General features: G+C 66.9%; 1 protein-coding gene across 1 annotated transcript in view; it reads right to left on the reverse strand.

Annotated features, from left to right (window-relative positions):
• Positions 1-14877, reverse strand: part of FOXO6 (forkhead box O6) — a 40984-nt gene extending 26107 nt beyond the window's left edge. Inside the window, exons 1-2 of the mRNA XM_075522242.1 lie at positions 14486-14877; positions 13282-14335 (exon numbers count right to left, since the gene is read on the reverse strand). Of these exons, the coding sequence (XP_075378357.1) occupies positions 13282-13719 (438 nt within the window). The 5' untranslated portion in view covers positions 13720-14335; positions 14486-14877. The remainder of the gene's footprint in view (positions 1-13281; positions 14336-14485) is intronic.
• Positions 14878-16176: the final 1299 nt, after the last annotated feature.

Below are 16176 nucleotides of genomic sequence, written 5' to 3' on the forward strand. Positions count from 1 at the left end.
CACCCCGTACCTCCCCTTGCTGCCCCGTGGCAGCTGCAGCACCCCACGCTTCCCAGCCCTGCACCCCGCGTTGCATACTCCCGTACTCCAGCTCTCCCAGCACTGCACCCTGCTCTTCCCACAGCACTGAACCCCACATCTCCCAGTCTCGCTCCCCAAGCCCCAGTGGTGGGGCCACCCCCCCGAGCCCTGCAGGGGCATGGAGACGTGTCCCTGCCTCCCAGGGACAGGCAGCAGAACGGGCACTGAGGTACCTGCCAGGACCCCATCTAGCATCCCAGGGGTACCCCCCGTGTCCCCCCACGCCAGGCCCCCTCCTCAAAACCCGCAGCTGCCACCACGAGCCCAGTGCGGGGCTGCCGCTGCCATAAATCCTACGGCCTCGCAGCCGGCTCGGGGGCCTGGCAGGCAGCCTCCCCGTACAGCCGCTCCTTGGCTGGCGCGCTCAGGCTCTGGGATGGAGGAAAAACAAGAGGGGGTCAGCCAAAAAATATGCACGGAGGGCGAGTGAACCTTACCGCCAGGATCTCAGTGCTGCCTGGCCGTGAATGGGGCGCGGGAAACCTCAGCCAGACGGTCCCAGCGCCTGGGAGGACACCTAAGGACAGGCTGCTTGGACGCCAGGGATGCTGTGTGGGTACCGGCAGCCCCGCCGGGGCCGCGTCCGGTGCCACCCGCCAGCAGAGGGTGGGGGGGCACACGTATGCCCTGCGGTGCTGTCCCAGCAGCAGCGGGGAGGTGGCTGGACCACCTCTGAGCAAGCATCTTCCCGGCATGGCATGCAAGGAGGGGCCCATCCTGCACTCCAGAGGGGTCTGAGGTGGCACCTCCTCGCCCCATCCCCGGGGGAGCCAGACCCCACGGCGTGCCTGGGCTAGCTCCCCTCAGCCCGGCATCTGACCCACCCGTCTGGCATTTTCTCATTACGCTGAGGGCTGCTGTTTTGCTGCATGCGTTTGCCACGGTGTTGTCAGTGGTGGAAAAAAACTATTTTGCAGGCTTGGCAGCACACGGTGGGAAAGCAGGGTGAGCGGGAGTGCTCTCCCAATGCCCATCACACCGGTGTGGGCCGGGCGGCAGAGGTGTGCTGGGGACCCCCCACCCCATCACAGCAGAGGGTGGTCCCCAAGGGACGGCACTGCACCCCCAGACCCACAGGGGTGCACACCCCAACTGCCCGCTCACGCTGGCATGCCATGGGGTGAGGGGGGACAGGGCTGTCCCCCCCAGCTGATGCACTTTGCAGCAACACCCTGAAACCCACAGAGCACAGAGGGGACGGGGAGGCAGAGCCAAGCACACCAGTGCTCAAGGGCATCGTCACCCACGCGCAGTGGCCCAGGAAGATGGAGCTTCCCAGTGCCCAGGGTGCACTGGGCCAACTGGGAATCCCACCGAAGGGCAGGTGGCAGTGCCCAAGCTGTGACTCCAAAGAGCGGACCTCACCGAGGACAAGATGCGTGGGGCAGAGGGCAGGGGGCCGGCAGCTCCGGGGAAAGCCAAGCCCACGGCGCAGCGTGTGAGGGCACCCTGCTGCCCGTGGCCCCCTGCCTGCCCCTCCTCCCAGCCCCAGCAGCCCCAGGTTAGCCGGGAGGGCATGGGGGGTAGATGAGCTCCAGGTATGGGGTGGGCTGGGTGGGGCTGGGGTGCGGGTACGGGGTGTCCAGCAAGCACAGGTGGGTTTCTGGGTGTGCGGGTTCAGAGTACGGGGTGCACGGGGGGATTCAAGGTAAGGCGTGCACAGTGGGTACAGGTTTGCAATAAGCAATGTCTGGGTGGGAGTCTGGGCAGGTGGGGTGCAGGATGCGGGATGCAGGTTGCAGGGTACAGCGTGCAGGGTTTGGGATGCAGGGTGCAGGGTTTGGGATGCAGGGTGTGGAGTGCAGGTTTTGGGGTGCAGGGTGTGAGGTGCAGGATGCAGGGAGCAGAGTTTGGGGAGCACAATGCAGGGTGCACAGCGGAGGGTGCAGGTTTTGGGGTGCAGACTGCAGGGTTTGGGAAGCAGAGTGCGGGGTGCAGGGTATGAGGAGCAGGGTGCAGGATACAGGGTGCAGGCTTTGGGGAGCAGAGTGAAGGGTGTAGGGTGCAGGTTTTGGGGTGCAGAGTGCCGGGTGGTGGCCTGGCACGGTGCGGTGCTGCAGGGAGGCTCCTGCCGGCGCGGGACCCCGCGTGCCTCGGGCTGACATTCCTGCTGCTCCCACCTACGCCCAGCAGCCACCCCACACCCAGCCTCCCCGCTCCGCCTTGCCGCTCCTCGGGGCCGCGGCTGACCAGGCCTGCCCCAGCCGTGCCCGGGCAGGCTGCGCTCCCCCGCCAACCGTGCCGGCCGCGTGCCAAGCCTGGCGCAGCTCCCTGTCGCCGCTGCACCCATCCCAGCGCCGTGCGTGGAGCCCAGGCACGTCTCCAGCTGCCTGGCATCATGCCCCCGCTGGCCCCTACCCCATTCCCACCTGCCCGCCTCTGCTCTCCAGGGCTGCCCGTGGGGCATGTGCCCAGCCCGTTGCCTGCTGGAGCCCTGCGGGCTCATAAAAATATGGAATCCAGCGGGAAGCAGAGCAGCCCCGTGGTCCCATCGCCCCCCGTCGCAGGCAGCCGAGCCCCTGCCTTTCGTCCGAGCACAGGTGAGCACGGGCGAGCCGCGCTCTGCTGCCACGCACACGCGTTCACCGCCCGGCGTCCCGCAAAAAATCACCGACAGGACCTGCAATTAATACCTGCGATAGAATAGAGCTGATTGTAATAATTGGCATGATAATTGTGTTACACCTAGGGAAGGGTGTAAGCAGAAAGCCCTGCAAAAGAGACTCTTTGTCTTTGCTTTTTTGTTTTCTCTCCAGCTCGCAGGTAATAGCCAGGAATGGGCAAACCCTCTTTTAATGGACTCTTAATAATGCTGTAATTTCCCTTTGCAGGGAAAGTTTTCCAAACAGTCAAAGATTCAAAACAAAGCAATGATTGTTCCTATTAGCATTAAATTCTACTCTGGGAGAGAGAATAAATCAAGCAAGGGGATTCAATTCAAAACAGAACTATAAAAAATCCAATAATGATTTTTTAATATTAATAAGAAAAATATATTGTTATGCACCCTTAGCATTTAAACTTCTAATCCAATCAGCGCAAAGTGCAGAGATAAATCACAGCTGCAGAGGAGAAGGGAACAACCATCAAGCAGGCAGCAATAAAATGCTGTCTTACATCCCTGGGACAGTCATAGGTTTGACAGTCTCAAAAAAAAAAGCTGAAATTTATGAGCCTGTCGCTCCGCAAGCTTAATTCCTTCCCTGCATCTCCGCACGTGTCCTCCACCTGGGGCAGGGAGGGCGCGAGGGCCGGCTGCCGGCCAGGCAAGCTGCAGGCAGGAGGTGGCACCCTGGCTGCCTGAACCCGTTGGCGAGGCTTTGCAGAGCCAGGGACTTGCCCTTCTTCATCCTGCTTAAACCCGCTCCCCACAGCCGTCGGCTCTCAGCAGCTGCGACCGGCTGTGCAGCGGGACGGGATGGTTCCCGGTGCCCTGCACCGGCAGGCGGACGGAGCCAGCGGACCCGCTGCTAAAGTAGGTCACAAGCGTGGTGCCAAGCAAGCACGGTCCCAAGCACGGTCCCAATCGTGGTCTCCCCAGCTCTCCCATCCCCGGGGGCTGCACCGGGCGTTTCCAGTCCCGTGCTATCAAACACATCCAAGAGCCTGAGCAGGCTTCAGGGATGCTCAAAACAACAGTGCACACTTGCTCCCGGCATCGGTGGACGCTGGGACGTGGCCGACGGCACCCACACGACCCCCCCCAGTCCCCCTGCGCTCCCCATCCCCACGTGCAGAGGGGATGGCAGGCAGCCCTCCCCATCGCACGGGTCTGCGCAGGCGGAGCAGGGAAGCGAGTGGCCGTGTAACCCCCCTGCGGAGCCAGCCGCCCCGCTGGGCTAGGAGATGCCCCCTGCTTTGCTGGGGTCACAGTCCAGGAATAATCGTGGTAAGGCTCCCCCCGCGGCTTGCACCGTGCCGTCCTTGTTGAACTCATTACATATAATGGCCCCCACAATTCACCGCTGATGCAGCCGGGCTATCCCCCCTGATTTATCGGCTCCGGCAGACGATGTGCTGCTATAGGAGCCAGCAATGAGCCCGGGTGAGTGGCAAAAAGCCACAAAATGTGGCCAGCTGGTCTCAGCTCCCCTCGGGTCCCCCCAGACCCTGAACCTCAGCGCTTCTGCCGAAAGCAGCCACATCCAACGGGAGGGAAACGCCGAACCATGGAAGTGGGAAGAGGGAGCAGCGAAGCACCTGCAGCTGGCGGTCCCGGCCATGCGACAGCCAAGGACAAAAGACGTCTCAGTCACGCAGGGAGTTCCCGGCCGTCTGGCAAACTGCTGACGCCACGAACAAGGGCGAGAGGGCATTTGGGGACAGGGGGACGGACACGCTGCTCCTGCTCAGGAGTGCCCCAGGGCTTCATTCCCGCCAGCTCCAAGCGGCTGAGCTCCTGGGGAAGACTGATTGGAGGAGCAAAGGATTAATTACAGCTATTGCAGGTCCAAACCTGATGTGCTGTGGAGTGTTTCTGCTCCGCTTTTGCTTTGGATGGTTTGGGCAGAGGTCGGGGAACAGGTGCCAGGCTCGTCCCCACACTCCCTGGCTTGGCACCACTTGGGTCCCACGTGGCTGGTGACATCCCATCTCCCCAGCCACGGGGAGCAAAGCTGCTCCCCCAGGAGCAGAGGGCACCCAGAGACAGGCCCTCCTGGCACGCTGCAATATGTTTTAAGGAAAAAAAAAAAGTTGATAGATCCCTGCGCCTGGCTTTTGGGCTCTCCTGCTGCCAACAGCCACTGCCAACGTGGCTGCATGGTCCTCGGCGTGGACCAACACTGGGAGCATTGGGCTCAGTGGCCAGTCCAACCGGATGGGCGGCCCAGAGGCTCAGCCCTCCACTGCGGGGATGCCCAGCGAGCCCGAGGACGGGGGAACCCGCATCCCACCATCCCCGCACCACCCTGCCGTCCCTGCCAGCCTGGCTGCTGGAGGAGATGCCAGCAGTCCCCGGGGCGGCTCGGCCACCAGCACACGGGGCTGTGAGTGGAAAGTGCTCGGGGACCTCGCAGAGCGAGCAGCGCTACCACTGGCAGCACTGCAAGGCTTTCCCACTGGACTCCAAGCCGGATCTGGCACCCCGGCACGCAGCGCCCAGTCCCCACGCTGTCCCTTGGGGACCTCGGCAGCGCCAAGGCTGGGCATGAAGCTGGCGCAGCCCCGCAAACGCCCGTCTCCTCTGTACCCCAGGGCGAGCCGCGGCCGCGGTCTCCTCCCAATCCCGCAGGAAAGGAGCCAGACTCCCTGGGAGACACAAAGGCTGCCCCGGGGAGGGCGAGGGTGTCTGGCAGCACCAGGCTGCCCGGCCACGGGGCCGCGGGGAAGGGGATGCGCCTTCCAGGGGGCACCCAGAGCCCAGCCGGGGGGTACCGGCATGGGGTGGGTGAGCAAATGGGGCTTGGGGGGGGGGGGTGTTTGAACTTTTGAACCAGCAGGCAGGAGATCAGTGCATTACCTTAACGTGAGTTAAAAATAACCGTCTCGTCTCTTGAAATGAGCCTGTCTGCAATTACAGCTTGGCATGTCTGCTCCGGAGCGTCCCCAGGCTGGCACCGCGCCAGGTGGCAGGCGGCTCCGAACAACCCTCGCCTTTCTTCTCTTTCTTGGGGTTGGCTTTTTTTCTTTGTTTTTTGGTTTTGGGGTTGGTTTTTTTTTTCCCTTCCCAGCAAATCAAAGGTGGCTGCTTGGCGCCCTGGCTCGGGCTCCCCCCCACCGAGACACAGCCACGTCTTCAAAAGCACCCAGCCCCTGCGGTACCCACCGCCCCACAGCGAGGCCATGTTGGCCCCCCTGGTCCCCAAGGACAGGAGGACGCTGCCACCAGCCCGTGCTCCCAGGAGGGCCGTGCAGCGGCACGAGCCAGGCCGAGGCATGTTCAAGGGCCCTTCCCCACGCTGTCCTTGCACACCCGATGCGCATCTGACTGCAACATGCGGGTGCAAGCACACGTGGGAGCGCACGTGGCGAGCCCGGTGCACGTGCGCCACGTGTGCATGCGCCGCGCCCCGAATGCACACGCACAGGCGTGCGAGGGAACACGTGCAAATTCAGACGTGCGTGCACAGGCGGTGGATGCCGTGCGGCATCGCTGCCTGCAGCTCCCCATGCTCTGCCCAGCCCCATGGGCAGGCGCCGGCAAGAGTTTGCCCGCACCAGGGTATCCAGGTGGCGGAGCCATCCCCCCGCATGCCCCCATTGCCAGCACCCAGGGCTGTTTGGGAAACCTCCTCTGCCCCGCAGGCCCCAGGAGAGCAGCGAGCCGGGCTGCATCGCTGCTGCATCCCTGGCTTGGTGGGTACAAAGTGCCATCAACCCCGGCACCCGTGCCCAGGGGGCCAGCAGGCAGCAAAGCCCGGGAGCCTCCCTGCTGCCGAGCCCTGGCGCAGGGCACAGCCCTGAGGGGCACAGCCGGGGGGTGCCGGGGGGGGGAAGGATGAGCCCCCTTCTGAAAAAGTAGGCACCGGCCACGCAGACCCCAACATCACCCTGTCCTGCTGCTAACCCCTCTAGGGCAGCCCCCCTGCTGCCCCCCACCCAACAGCACAGCAGCAGTCCCGGGGGGCCTGGACACCCCACGGCCAGAACCGCAGCAGGCGACAGCTCAGGATGCTGCAGGATGCTGGAGCATCCCCGCTGGGAGGGAAGGGACCAGCCCGCTTTGGGGGTCCCCGCATCCCCTCCCAGCACTGGCTGCCTCCTCCTCCTCCTCCCCGCAGCGGGTGAAAGCAAGCTTTGTGCCGGGGCTTTCAGTTCTCCTGGCTGGCACCCCGCCAAGGCACCACAGAATAATGAACAGATGCTGTCCAAAATGAGCTTCAGCGGCAGACAGGCGAGCCTCTCCGCGTGTCCTTCCGTAACCCAAAGTGCCTTTCACCTCAGCACTAATCAGGCACCTTCAGCGGGAGAGAGGAGCCGACGGGAAGTGTCAGGCTAATTAAAAGTAACGCGATCGGGGAGCAGCAAGCCCACCGCCGGTGGGTACGGGAGGGCAGGGGGGAAGGCAGCTGCCTCCCCGCAGGCAGGGCCAGGGTGCAGTGGGGTGGCAAGGGGGAGACCCCATACCCGGCTCCAGAGCATTCCCACGGGAGACCCAAGGGCACGGTGACACCACAGCTTGGGGTGCACCCTGGGGACGGAGGGGACAGCCTGGGGCTGGGGGTCCGACTGTGCCCGGACCCCGCTGTGGCAGTGGGGAGGGGAGATTCATCCCCTTCCTGCGTGCTCCCTCTGCAAGGACACGGTGGTGACAGGGGTCCAACCCTGCGCCCGAAGCCCAGGGGACCTCCCGCGGCCAGCAGCATCCCAGTGAGGATCCCACCAGGATGGGAAGCCGGGCCAAGGAGCTCCAGCTCGCTCCCACATCACGCCTGGCCTGACCCACTGGAGGCACGGCATCCCTGCAAAGTATTTACAAGGCTTTTTAAGTACAAAGCCAAGCACCAGGAAATTCGTTTCCCAGCCCAGGATGCTGGTCCTCCCATCCCAGCACCGGGCAAGCGGGAGGGAGGGATGCACATAGGGACCCACGCGCAGGGACAGACAGGGATAATGCCGGGCTGCGAGCACTCTTCTAGTCCGCAGGATCTTAACTGTAGTTTATATTCCAGCGGTTATTAAAAATAAAGGGGGGGGTGCAGTGGGGAAGCTAAGAGCAGAGCAAGCTGTTCATTTGGAGCCTTTCCCCTGGGTTTAATAAAGCCCCACTCACTGCTGTAGTATCATTTTTATGCTATCATAAAGCCGGACCATTTAGCAGGTTTGTGTTACTTCAGCAGTTAGCGCTGCATGAAAAGCGATTCCAGAAGGGGGGGGGGGGGGGGGGGGGAATTAGAAGGAAGATGAAAACCTCCAAAAGGAGAGAGAAAAATGAGGCAGGAAGGAGGAGAGGAGCGCGGGGGATTCCTCACAGCCGTGCCACCAGCAACACCGGAGCACATCCCGGCAGGTCGGGGGGAAGCGAGCGGGTTCCCCCATCCCTGTGTGAAGTTGGGGATGGGCGAGAAGTCCCCCACTCTAGCCCCGGGATGCTGAAGGGTCGGGTACCCCAGCCCAGCATCCCGGGGGGACCCCACCTGTACTGCAAGAAAGGGTGGAGGGGTCCCCTCACGTTGGGGGGACCCCAGGGGCGTTGCACCTGTGGGGATGGGAGAGCTGGGACGGCTTATCCAGGGGCTGTCTGGGGGACGAAGCAGACGGGTTTCCCGGAGGTGAAGGAGCCCCTCCCGGCCCCGCTTGGCCCCCGGGATGGCTGGGCTCTCCCAGCCCCTCTGCTCCTGGCCGCGGGCAGCTCTCTGGGGAGCATCGGGCTCTCTGTGCTGCTGGAAAAATCTCCATATATGGAGAGGATGGGGATACGTGAGCTGAGCTGAGCCGAGCCAAACCGCCCCACAGGAGCCCTGAGCGGGCAGCCCCCGCGCTCAGCCCGGTGCCTCGGGGCCCTGCCCTCCGCCAAGCCCCCGGGGCCAGGTGGCATGCACGCTGCTAATCCCCGTGCAAAGGGGAGTGAGCCCGCTGTGCGCGCCCAGAGCCGTGTCACCCCAGAGCCGTGTCACCCCATCCTCCCCGTGACTCCCCCCCTTCGCCACTGCGCCACCTCCCACGGCACCACCTGCTCCCTCACTGGCACCCAAGCTGCCCTCTGCAAGGGGAAAGTCGTCCCCATTAGTCCCAAGCGCTGGTTTCGAGCCTCTCCAGCTGCACAGGGCAAGATCCCGGGCAGATGCACTAGCCCCCATCCAAGAGGGGAAGGGCAGGGCTCAGGCAGGGGGTGGCATCAGTGACAGAGTACGCAGAGCCGGGAGCAGCTCCCCTGAAGGATGCTCTCGCCGTGTCCACGCAGTGCCTGCTGGGGTTGTGCTCTGGGCCAAGGCCATGGCTCTGCCTCCCTTCGCTAGCACAGAGATGGGGACGTCCCTCAGGGGTCTCCATCCGCAGCAAGGAGGTGAAGCACCCCAGTACACCCTGACTCCACGGGCAGCACGGGCCACTCAGACCATGCTCCCACCCAAACACCCTTTCTACCCCTTTTTCTCCCCAATTCATTTCCATTCTGCCCTGCAAGGGGAAGGTGGCACTGGGGTGGATGGGCAGGGTGTCTCTGCATGGCAGCCGCCCTGCCCCGAGCACGTAGCACTCCCGTGGGCTAGCAGGACCCCGCAGCCCCAGTCCCCCACACCGGGAGCAGCCGCCGTGCTACCGACACAGGGATATAAAGGAGGAGGAGGTGTAGGGGAGGGCTGGGAAATTAAGGTTTTCAGCTCTGTCAGAGCTGCATCAAACAGGCATCCACCAGCTGATTGCTTGATTGTTATATTTTGGATGTCAAACCAGAGCAAGCAGAAACCTTTAAAATGCATCAGTGCTGCTGCCTTTTGACGGAGGGTGTTGGTTTCCCATTAACAAGTGGAAAGCGTGAGCTGGAGCAGAAAACTTCAAGCGCTTTGGAATTGATAAAATAACAACTCCCTAATTAAGCAGAACTGTCAGTCAACGGGCGCCTGCTGCCCTGCGTCGGGAAGCAGCAGCAGCTCCCGGTGCACGAGCCCAACATGCCGGCCCAGCCCGCCGTGGCGCGGGGAGCCCTGGGGAATGCACAGCCCAGGGGGGCAGCGGCCAGAGTATGCCCCCCTCCCCGTTAGACAGGGCTGGGTCCTGGTCCCGATGCTGAGCACGGACAAGATGTTTAGGTACTGTGCCTCAGTTTACCTCGCCATAAAACCACATAATGCAACCTGCAGCTTGGTGGAGAAGGAGAGGCCTGACCCCAAAATGCACCCTGTGCCCACATCCTTCCCCTCAAGAGATAACTAACCAGCCTGGGGAAACACATTCCCAACGGACACATCGGACACCACGGCCAGGTGCGGGTGCAGCATCCCCATGGCTGGCTAGATGCGGGAAGGGGTCGTGCTGGGAAAGTCCTCCCAGTGCCGGAGCAGGGCAGTGGGGGTTTGGAGAAGTCCTGTTGGACCGGCACAGTCCAGCCAGCGCCCTGTGGGGATGCTGTGCCCTTGGCCGGGCTCCCATACCTCCGCCATCCCACTTTTCCTGGCACAGGGAGGCTGCGAAGGAGATAATTAAAGGAGCAGCCCATTACCTGAGACCCCCCCTCCGACACCGCTGTGCTGGTGATGCTTTAAATCCGCCATGCTTCTCCCAGGCCTGGGGCAGGAGGGACATGGCATCTCCAGCGGCTCTTTACTAAGCCACCAGCAGCTCGTTACTACAAAATTGACTGCCCAGCGCCCTGGGTGCTCCCGCAGCACCACGAGCTGCCAGCCTGCCCCGGGGAAGGATGCGCAAGGGCACCCAGGGGATCCGGGGCAGGGGACAGCCAGGAGGGACACGGGGCTGCGGGGAAGGTGTTTAACCCCTGGCACACTGGTGTCCAATGAGACTGCCAAGCAACGGGGGTCTCTGCACACCAATTCTCTCCCCGGGCTGTTGCAGCCCTCGCACCGCCCGCCCCAGCTGGGGATCGGGCATTGGCGGCATCAGAACAGGCCCAGGGTACCGTGCCCTGCCAGGACCGGTGTGCAGGCAGGGCGTTTCGCTGGGCAGCCCTCAGCCCTCCCATCTGCCCTGCAATGACCGGCTGAGCGCTGGGCTGGGAGGTTCAAGCCACGGTGCCAACGCGGGGGCAAGGGAGCTGCTGAGAGGGAGCAGGCAGCAGCGGTGCAGCCCGGGCAGTGGAGCCACCGGCCCGCAGCCCAGGGGAAGATAGGCAGAGCCACGGCGGAGCCGCTACGACGTGGAGATGGGGCAGGAAAGGGGAGAGCATCCCATCCCAGGGTGCACCCGGGTGAGACCACCCGAGCGAGCAGTGCCTGCAAATGCCCTTTTGTGCCCAACGGCAGCTGGACCCCGAGCCGGTCCCTCCCCCCTTGCACATCACGCACCCATGAAGCCTCTGGGGACACAGCCCCCTCGAGAAAGCCACCAAGCCCCATGCCGGGTGATGGGGCTCCATTGGTAGCACCCTGGGCAGTGCCGGTATGGGGACGCAGGCCAAGCACCGTCCCTACCCCAAGGGACACCAGGAAGGGCGTGGGGGGCAAGGGACAGGGCTGAACAACCGGCGTTGCTCCCACACGCTCCCTGGTGGAGGCTTTGCCGGGAGAAGGTGTTGGCCCTCCCGTGGCTCTGGGACACATCAGGGGACACCCCCAGTGACAGCTGACACGGGGAAAGGCCACTCCTGCTTTCCCGGGAGGATGCCCTCGAGGGTCACCTCTGCCAGGACTGATGTGGGAAGGCAATGCTGCTGTCACAGCCTGTCCTTGCCCAGGGGCCAAAAGCCGGTGCCGGCGTAGGCGGGACAGGAAGCCTGTGCCACCTCGCACACCTGCACAGACACACCCGCACATTGCCAGTGTCCCCTGTGCAAGCCCCGGCACGCCCAGAGAGGACACGGGTCACTCCTCTGTCCCGTGCAAGCTGCAGGTGGATCAAACCCCAGCACTCGCCTGTGACAAGGACGGCTGCTGGCCCTGCCATCCCCAGCCGGGGTCCATCCCACCGGGGAGGGCTTTGCTCGATGGCTTTGGCTCACATGCCAGCACCGGGAAACACGAGCATCCCCCTCCTCGCTCCCACCCAGCCGTGGCTGGGCACACAAACTTGCTCATGGCTCCGTCCCCTCACGCTCGCTCCCCCAGGCCGCCCTTCAGGGATACCTGGCCGGGGGGGTCCCCAAGCATCCCACACCCCCGGTGACACACACGGCTGCCCGGGAATCCCTTCGCTCCGCATCCCAGCCCTCCCGGCCACTGGTCCAGAGCCCCAACAAACATCCCCGCCGTGTCCCCAGCCCGCATCAGTGCATGCCCCCCACTGTCCCCAACGGGTGCGAGCCTTGGGGAGACCCTTCTCCCCCAGCGAGTGCCCAAGGCCACCCAGGTCTTGGTCCGGGTGGAGGTTTGAGAGACCCCCATGCGACTGCTGCCTCCGCAGCCCCCGACACCCTCCCCCGGTGAATCTCCACACCGGGAGGACACCGGCTGCCCCATGCCCACCCATCGCGAGTGGGGCAAGGCAGACAGGATGCCCAGCCTCCACGCAACACCAGCTCCCACGGCCCGGCCGCGGGTGCCACAGAGAGAGTCCAGCCTCCTTGCCCCAAAAGAACCCTGTTTGCAACCATGAAGGACCCCCCCGGGCGGGCCGGGTCCGGCCGCCTCCGACAGAGCCAGGGCACGCCGTGCCAAGACCGCAGGCTGGTATTAGAGCCCCCGAAGCCTCGTTACACACTAATCACACTGGAGGTGACAGGGCTTAGGGGAGGGCTTAAGAGAAACCGTCTCCTTTTTACTGACACCATCTGGACACAGGCGATCTCTTCCCCCTTCCCCGCGCAGAGCCGGGCGAGTGCCAGGGGCAGGGGCCGGTGCGACCCCCCAGGGCCTGGCACCCCCCGTGCCCTCGCCGGTGCCGGGATGGCCGGTGCAGTGCAGCCCCAGCCGGCACCGAGCAAGAGGGGGATTGCTGCCTGCGCCGGGGATTTCTGACGAGCCCACGGTGCCAGCCGGGAGCAGAGCCGGGGAAAGCCAGCGTGGAGCCGCGGGGGCCGTGTGCTGCCTGCGTGGCCCCCCGGGAGGGGGACGCGGCCCGGGGGAGGGCGGGGGCTGAGACGGGGGAGACGCAATGGGTAAAAGTGCGTCTTTTTACCCAGAACTGGGTAAAAGCCAGCCCGGAGACACCTGTTTGGGGACGGCCCTCCCTCCGGCTGTCCTCCCGGGCACGCCGCCGGCGCTCCGGGACCTGGCACGGCTGGGGTGCCCGCAGGCAGGGACAGGCGGAGCCGCGGCGGCGGGGCGGTCACGCACCGTACCCCGGTGCCCGCAGGCCAGCGGGAGAGCTGGCCGCCACCACCCTCCCCGCCGCCGTCCCCTCTCCCTGACCTCCCCGGGAGGACGGCAGCACGGCGCCCCGGCCCCGCCGCGCCACCCGGCCCGAGGCCAGCGGGTGAACCGGGGACGAGCTCGCCCCGGCTCCAGCGCGCAACGCCGCGAGGCACCGGCTCTCCCCAAAGCTTGACCGAGCCCTGATCCCCCCAGCCACGAGGAAAGCGGGGATCCCCCCAGCCCCACGGCCGGGGGCAAGCTCCGGCTGCCCCGGGGAATCATCCGGAGTCCGGTGCGGCTGCGGGAGCAGGGGGAAAGTTGCACCGGGGTTCGGGTCGGGGGGGTCAGGTACCTTCCAGCCGGCGGAGCTGTTGCTGTCTCCTTTATCCTTAAAGTAGGGGACGTATCGCACCATCCAGTCGTAGATCTGCGAGAGGGTGAGGCGCTTCTCCGGCGAGCTCTCGATGGCTTTGGTGATGAGGTCGGCGTAGGAGAGGTTGCCCCAGGCGTTCCTCCGGGAGGTCTTGGCCTTGCGGAGCTGCCCGACGTCCGCGCCGGGGGGCGGCAGGGAGGCGGCGGCGGCGGCTCTGCGCTCCGCCGGGGCCGCCGCGTTCTCGGCTCCCTCCCCGCCGCCGGCCGCCAGCGCCGGGGGTCCTCCCGCCGCGCCCCCATCCTCCTCCTCCGCCGCGAAGTCGGGGTGGGGGAGAGGCCAAGTGCAGGACCGGGGCCGGCTCTGCGGCTCGAAATCCGGGTCGATCTCCACCTGATGCGCCTGGAGCTTTTCTTCCATGGTCCCCTCCCCGCCGCTCTCCCCCCACCCGCCAACAACCCCCTCCCCGGAGTTACGGTCGGTTTCCACCCGAAAAAAAAACCAAACAAAAAAACCCAAAAACACGAGAGGGAGAGGAGTGCGAAGAAGGGCTCCAAGCTCGGATGGAGGGGGAGAAGGGAAGGAGGAGCCGCTCCGTGCGCCCGGGTCCTGGAGGGGCGCAGGCGGCGGGGGTGCAGCCCGAAGTCCGGCGGAGCTCTAGCAGGCGGCTCTGCCCGGCTCCGCGCCGGCGAACGGGCGGCTAACGGGAGAGACGAGCCGGGGGGGATGCTGCATATTCATCGGTCGCCTCTCCGGCCCCGGGCGAGACGGGGAGGTTGTTTTTTGGTTTGTTGGTTTTTGTTTTTTTGTTTTTTGTTTTTTTTTTTACCAGCCGCGGAGCTCCGGAGTCGTTCCCGGCACAATAGGCAGCGGGGCGGCTGCGGGCGGGCAGGGCGCGGGGGCTGCCGCATCCATCGGCGGAGGCTGCACCGGGCTGGCGGCGCGGTCAGGCAGCAACAGATGAAGCGGAGCGACCGGCGGCGGGCGGCATCCTCGGCCGGGGACCGGCGTACTCCGGAGCCGGGCGGCGGGGCACCTGGGCGGGGAGAAGCGGGATGGATGGGGGGGGGGGGAGCCTTTGGCACGGCGGGCGCGCAGCCTCCCCCCGGGCGGCTCGGGGCCGCGGCGGGCGGCCCGGCGCTAAGTCCGGCGGCGCGGCGGAGCCATGCTGGCGGGCGGCACGCACCTGACAGCGCCGGGCGAGGGCGGCGGCGGCGGGGGGGCGGGCGGGCGGCTCCCCGCCCCTACGCCCCCCCGCTCCGTTTCAGCGGCCGCGCACCTGCCCGCCGCCGCCGCCGCCGCCGCGCTGCCGCCACGGCGCGGGCGGGCCACATGCTGGGGCGGCCGCCGTTCGCTCGCTCGTTCGTTCGCTCCCTCCTTCCCTCCCTCCGCCGTGCCCGTCCCCGAATGCGGGCGCCGCCGTGACACAGGGGGAGGGCCCGGAGGGGCGGGAGGAGGGCGGGGGAGGGGAGTGCCCCAGCGCCGCGCGGGGCAGCGGCGGGGCGGGACGGAGCGGAGCGGAGCGGAGCGGAACGAAGCGCCCCGGCACCGCGCTCCCCGCCCCGGGCCGCGGACCCCCGGCGGCGGCGGCGGCCCCACGTGCGCCCCGGGCGCCCCCCATTGTCGCCCGGGGCCGCCGCCGCCGCCTCATTGGCGGGCGGTGCCCGGCGGCCCCGCCCCCCCCGCCCGCCCATTGGCGCGGCGCCGGCGGGACGTTCCGCGGAGGGGAGGGGGGAGGGGAGCGGCCCCTCCCCGCGGGTGACGTCAGGGGAGCCGGCTGCATCCGCGCGTCACCCCGAGCAACGCCGCCGCCGCCGCGGCCGGGCGCGGGACACGCCCCTTTACTGCGGGACACGCCCCCTCTCCCGCCGCGGACACGCCCCCGCCGGCGCGGCCGGGGGAGACCCCCGCGAGCGCGCCCCGGCCCCGAGCCGCCCGGCCCCGCCCCCTGCCCGGAGGGCACGCCCCCTCCGCGCAAGCCCCGCCCCGCGCCCGAGGCCCCGCCCCGCCGCCCGCGCCCCGGGGTGGCTGCGCCCGCGGGGGGACTGGGGGGTGGGGGGTGGGGGGGGAGGGGCCGTCCCCGTGGCCTCGGGCCCGCCCCGCCCGCTCCGGCCCCCCGGCCCCGCCCGGGGTCCCAGCCCGCTCCCCGCCCCGCCCCCAGCAGCCCGGGCTCCCGGCGGGGCCGGTGACTCCCCGATGATGTCACCGCAGGGGTATGAGGTGCCAGTGAGGTCAGGCCCGCGAAGCCCCACGGGGCTGGGGCGGATGCCTGCAGCCCCCCCTGCGCCGTGCTGGGCCCGGCAGGGCAGGGGGCGGGGGGGGGCTCTGGGGGAGGCGCGGGTGCGGCTCGGTGCGCCGCCGCCTGCCCTTCCTCCCGCCCCGCACGCTCGGGGGGTGCTGCCCTGCCCCCACGCCTGCACGCACCCCCCGCACCCCGCGGCAACGCACGCCGCCCCTCGCACCCACGGGGCTGCGAACGTGCCCGCATGCGTGCACACGCGCCTCTCACCCTGCACCCACCGGGGACGCGCACCCGCTCCGGCACCCGCTGGGGACGCACGCCTGACCCCTGCCCGCGCCCACCTCCCTGCCCGCACCACGCTAGGACACACCCCTCCCCCTGCACCCACGGGGGACAGGGCCGTCCGCGGCAGTCGTGTCCCCCCACCCTCGACCCCCGCCCACCGCACGCACGGGCTGTCCCCCTGCACCCCCGCAGGGGCTGGTGCCTGCCCGCCCCGCGCTGCCCGCGCCGACCGTCCCCGCCGCGGACCCATCCCGCTGTGTCTCGCTGGCCCCGGGGACGCTGACACCGGGCACCCTGGACCGCGCTGGGGCTTTGTCACCCTCGCTGCCACCAGTAGCGCCTGTAACCGT

This window comes from Mycteria americana, chromosome 21, assembly GCF_035582795.1.
Source record: "Mycteria americana isolate JAX WOST 10 ecotype Jacksonville Zoo and Gardens chromosome 21, USCA_MyAme_1.0, whole genome shotgun sequence".
Lineage (NCBI taxonomy): Eukaryota > Metazoa > Chordata > Aves > Ciconiiformes > Ciconiidae > Mycteria > Mycteria americana.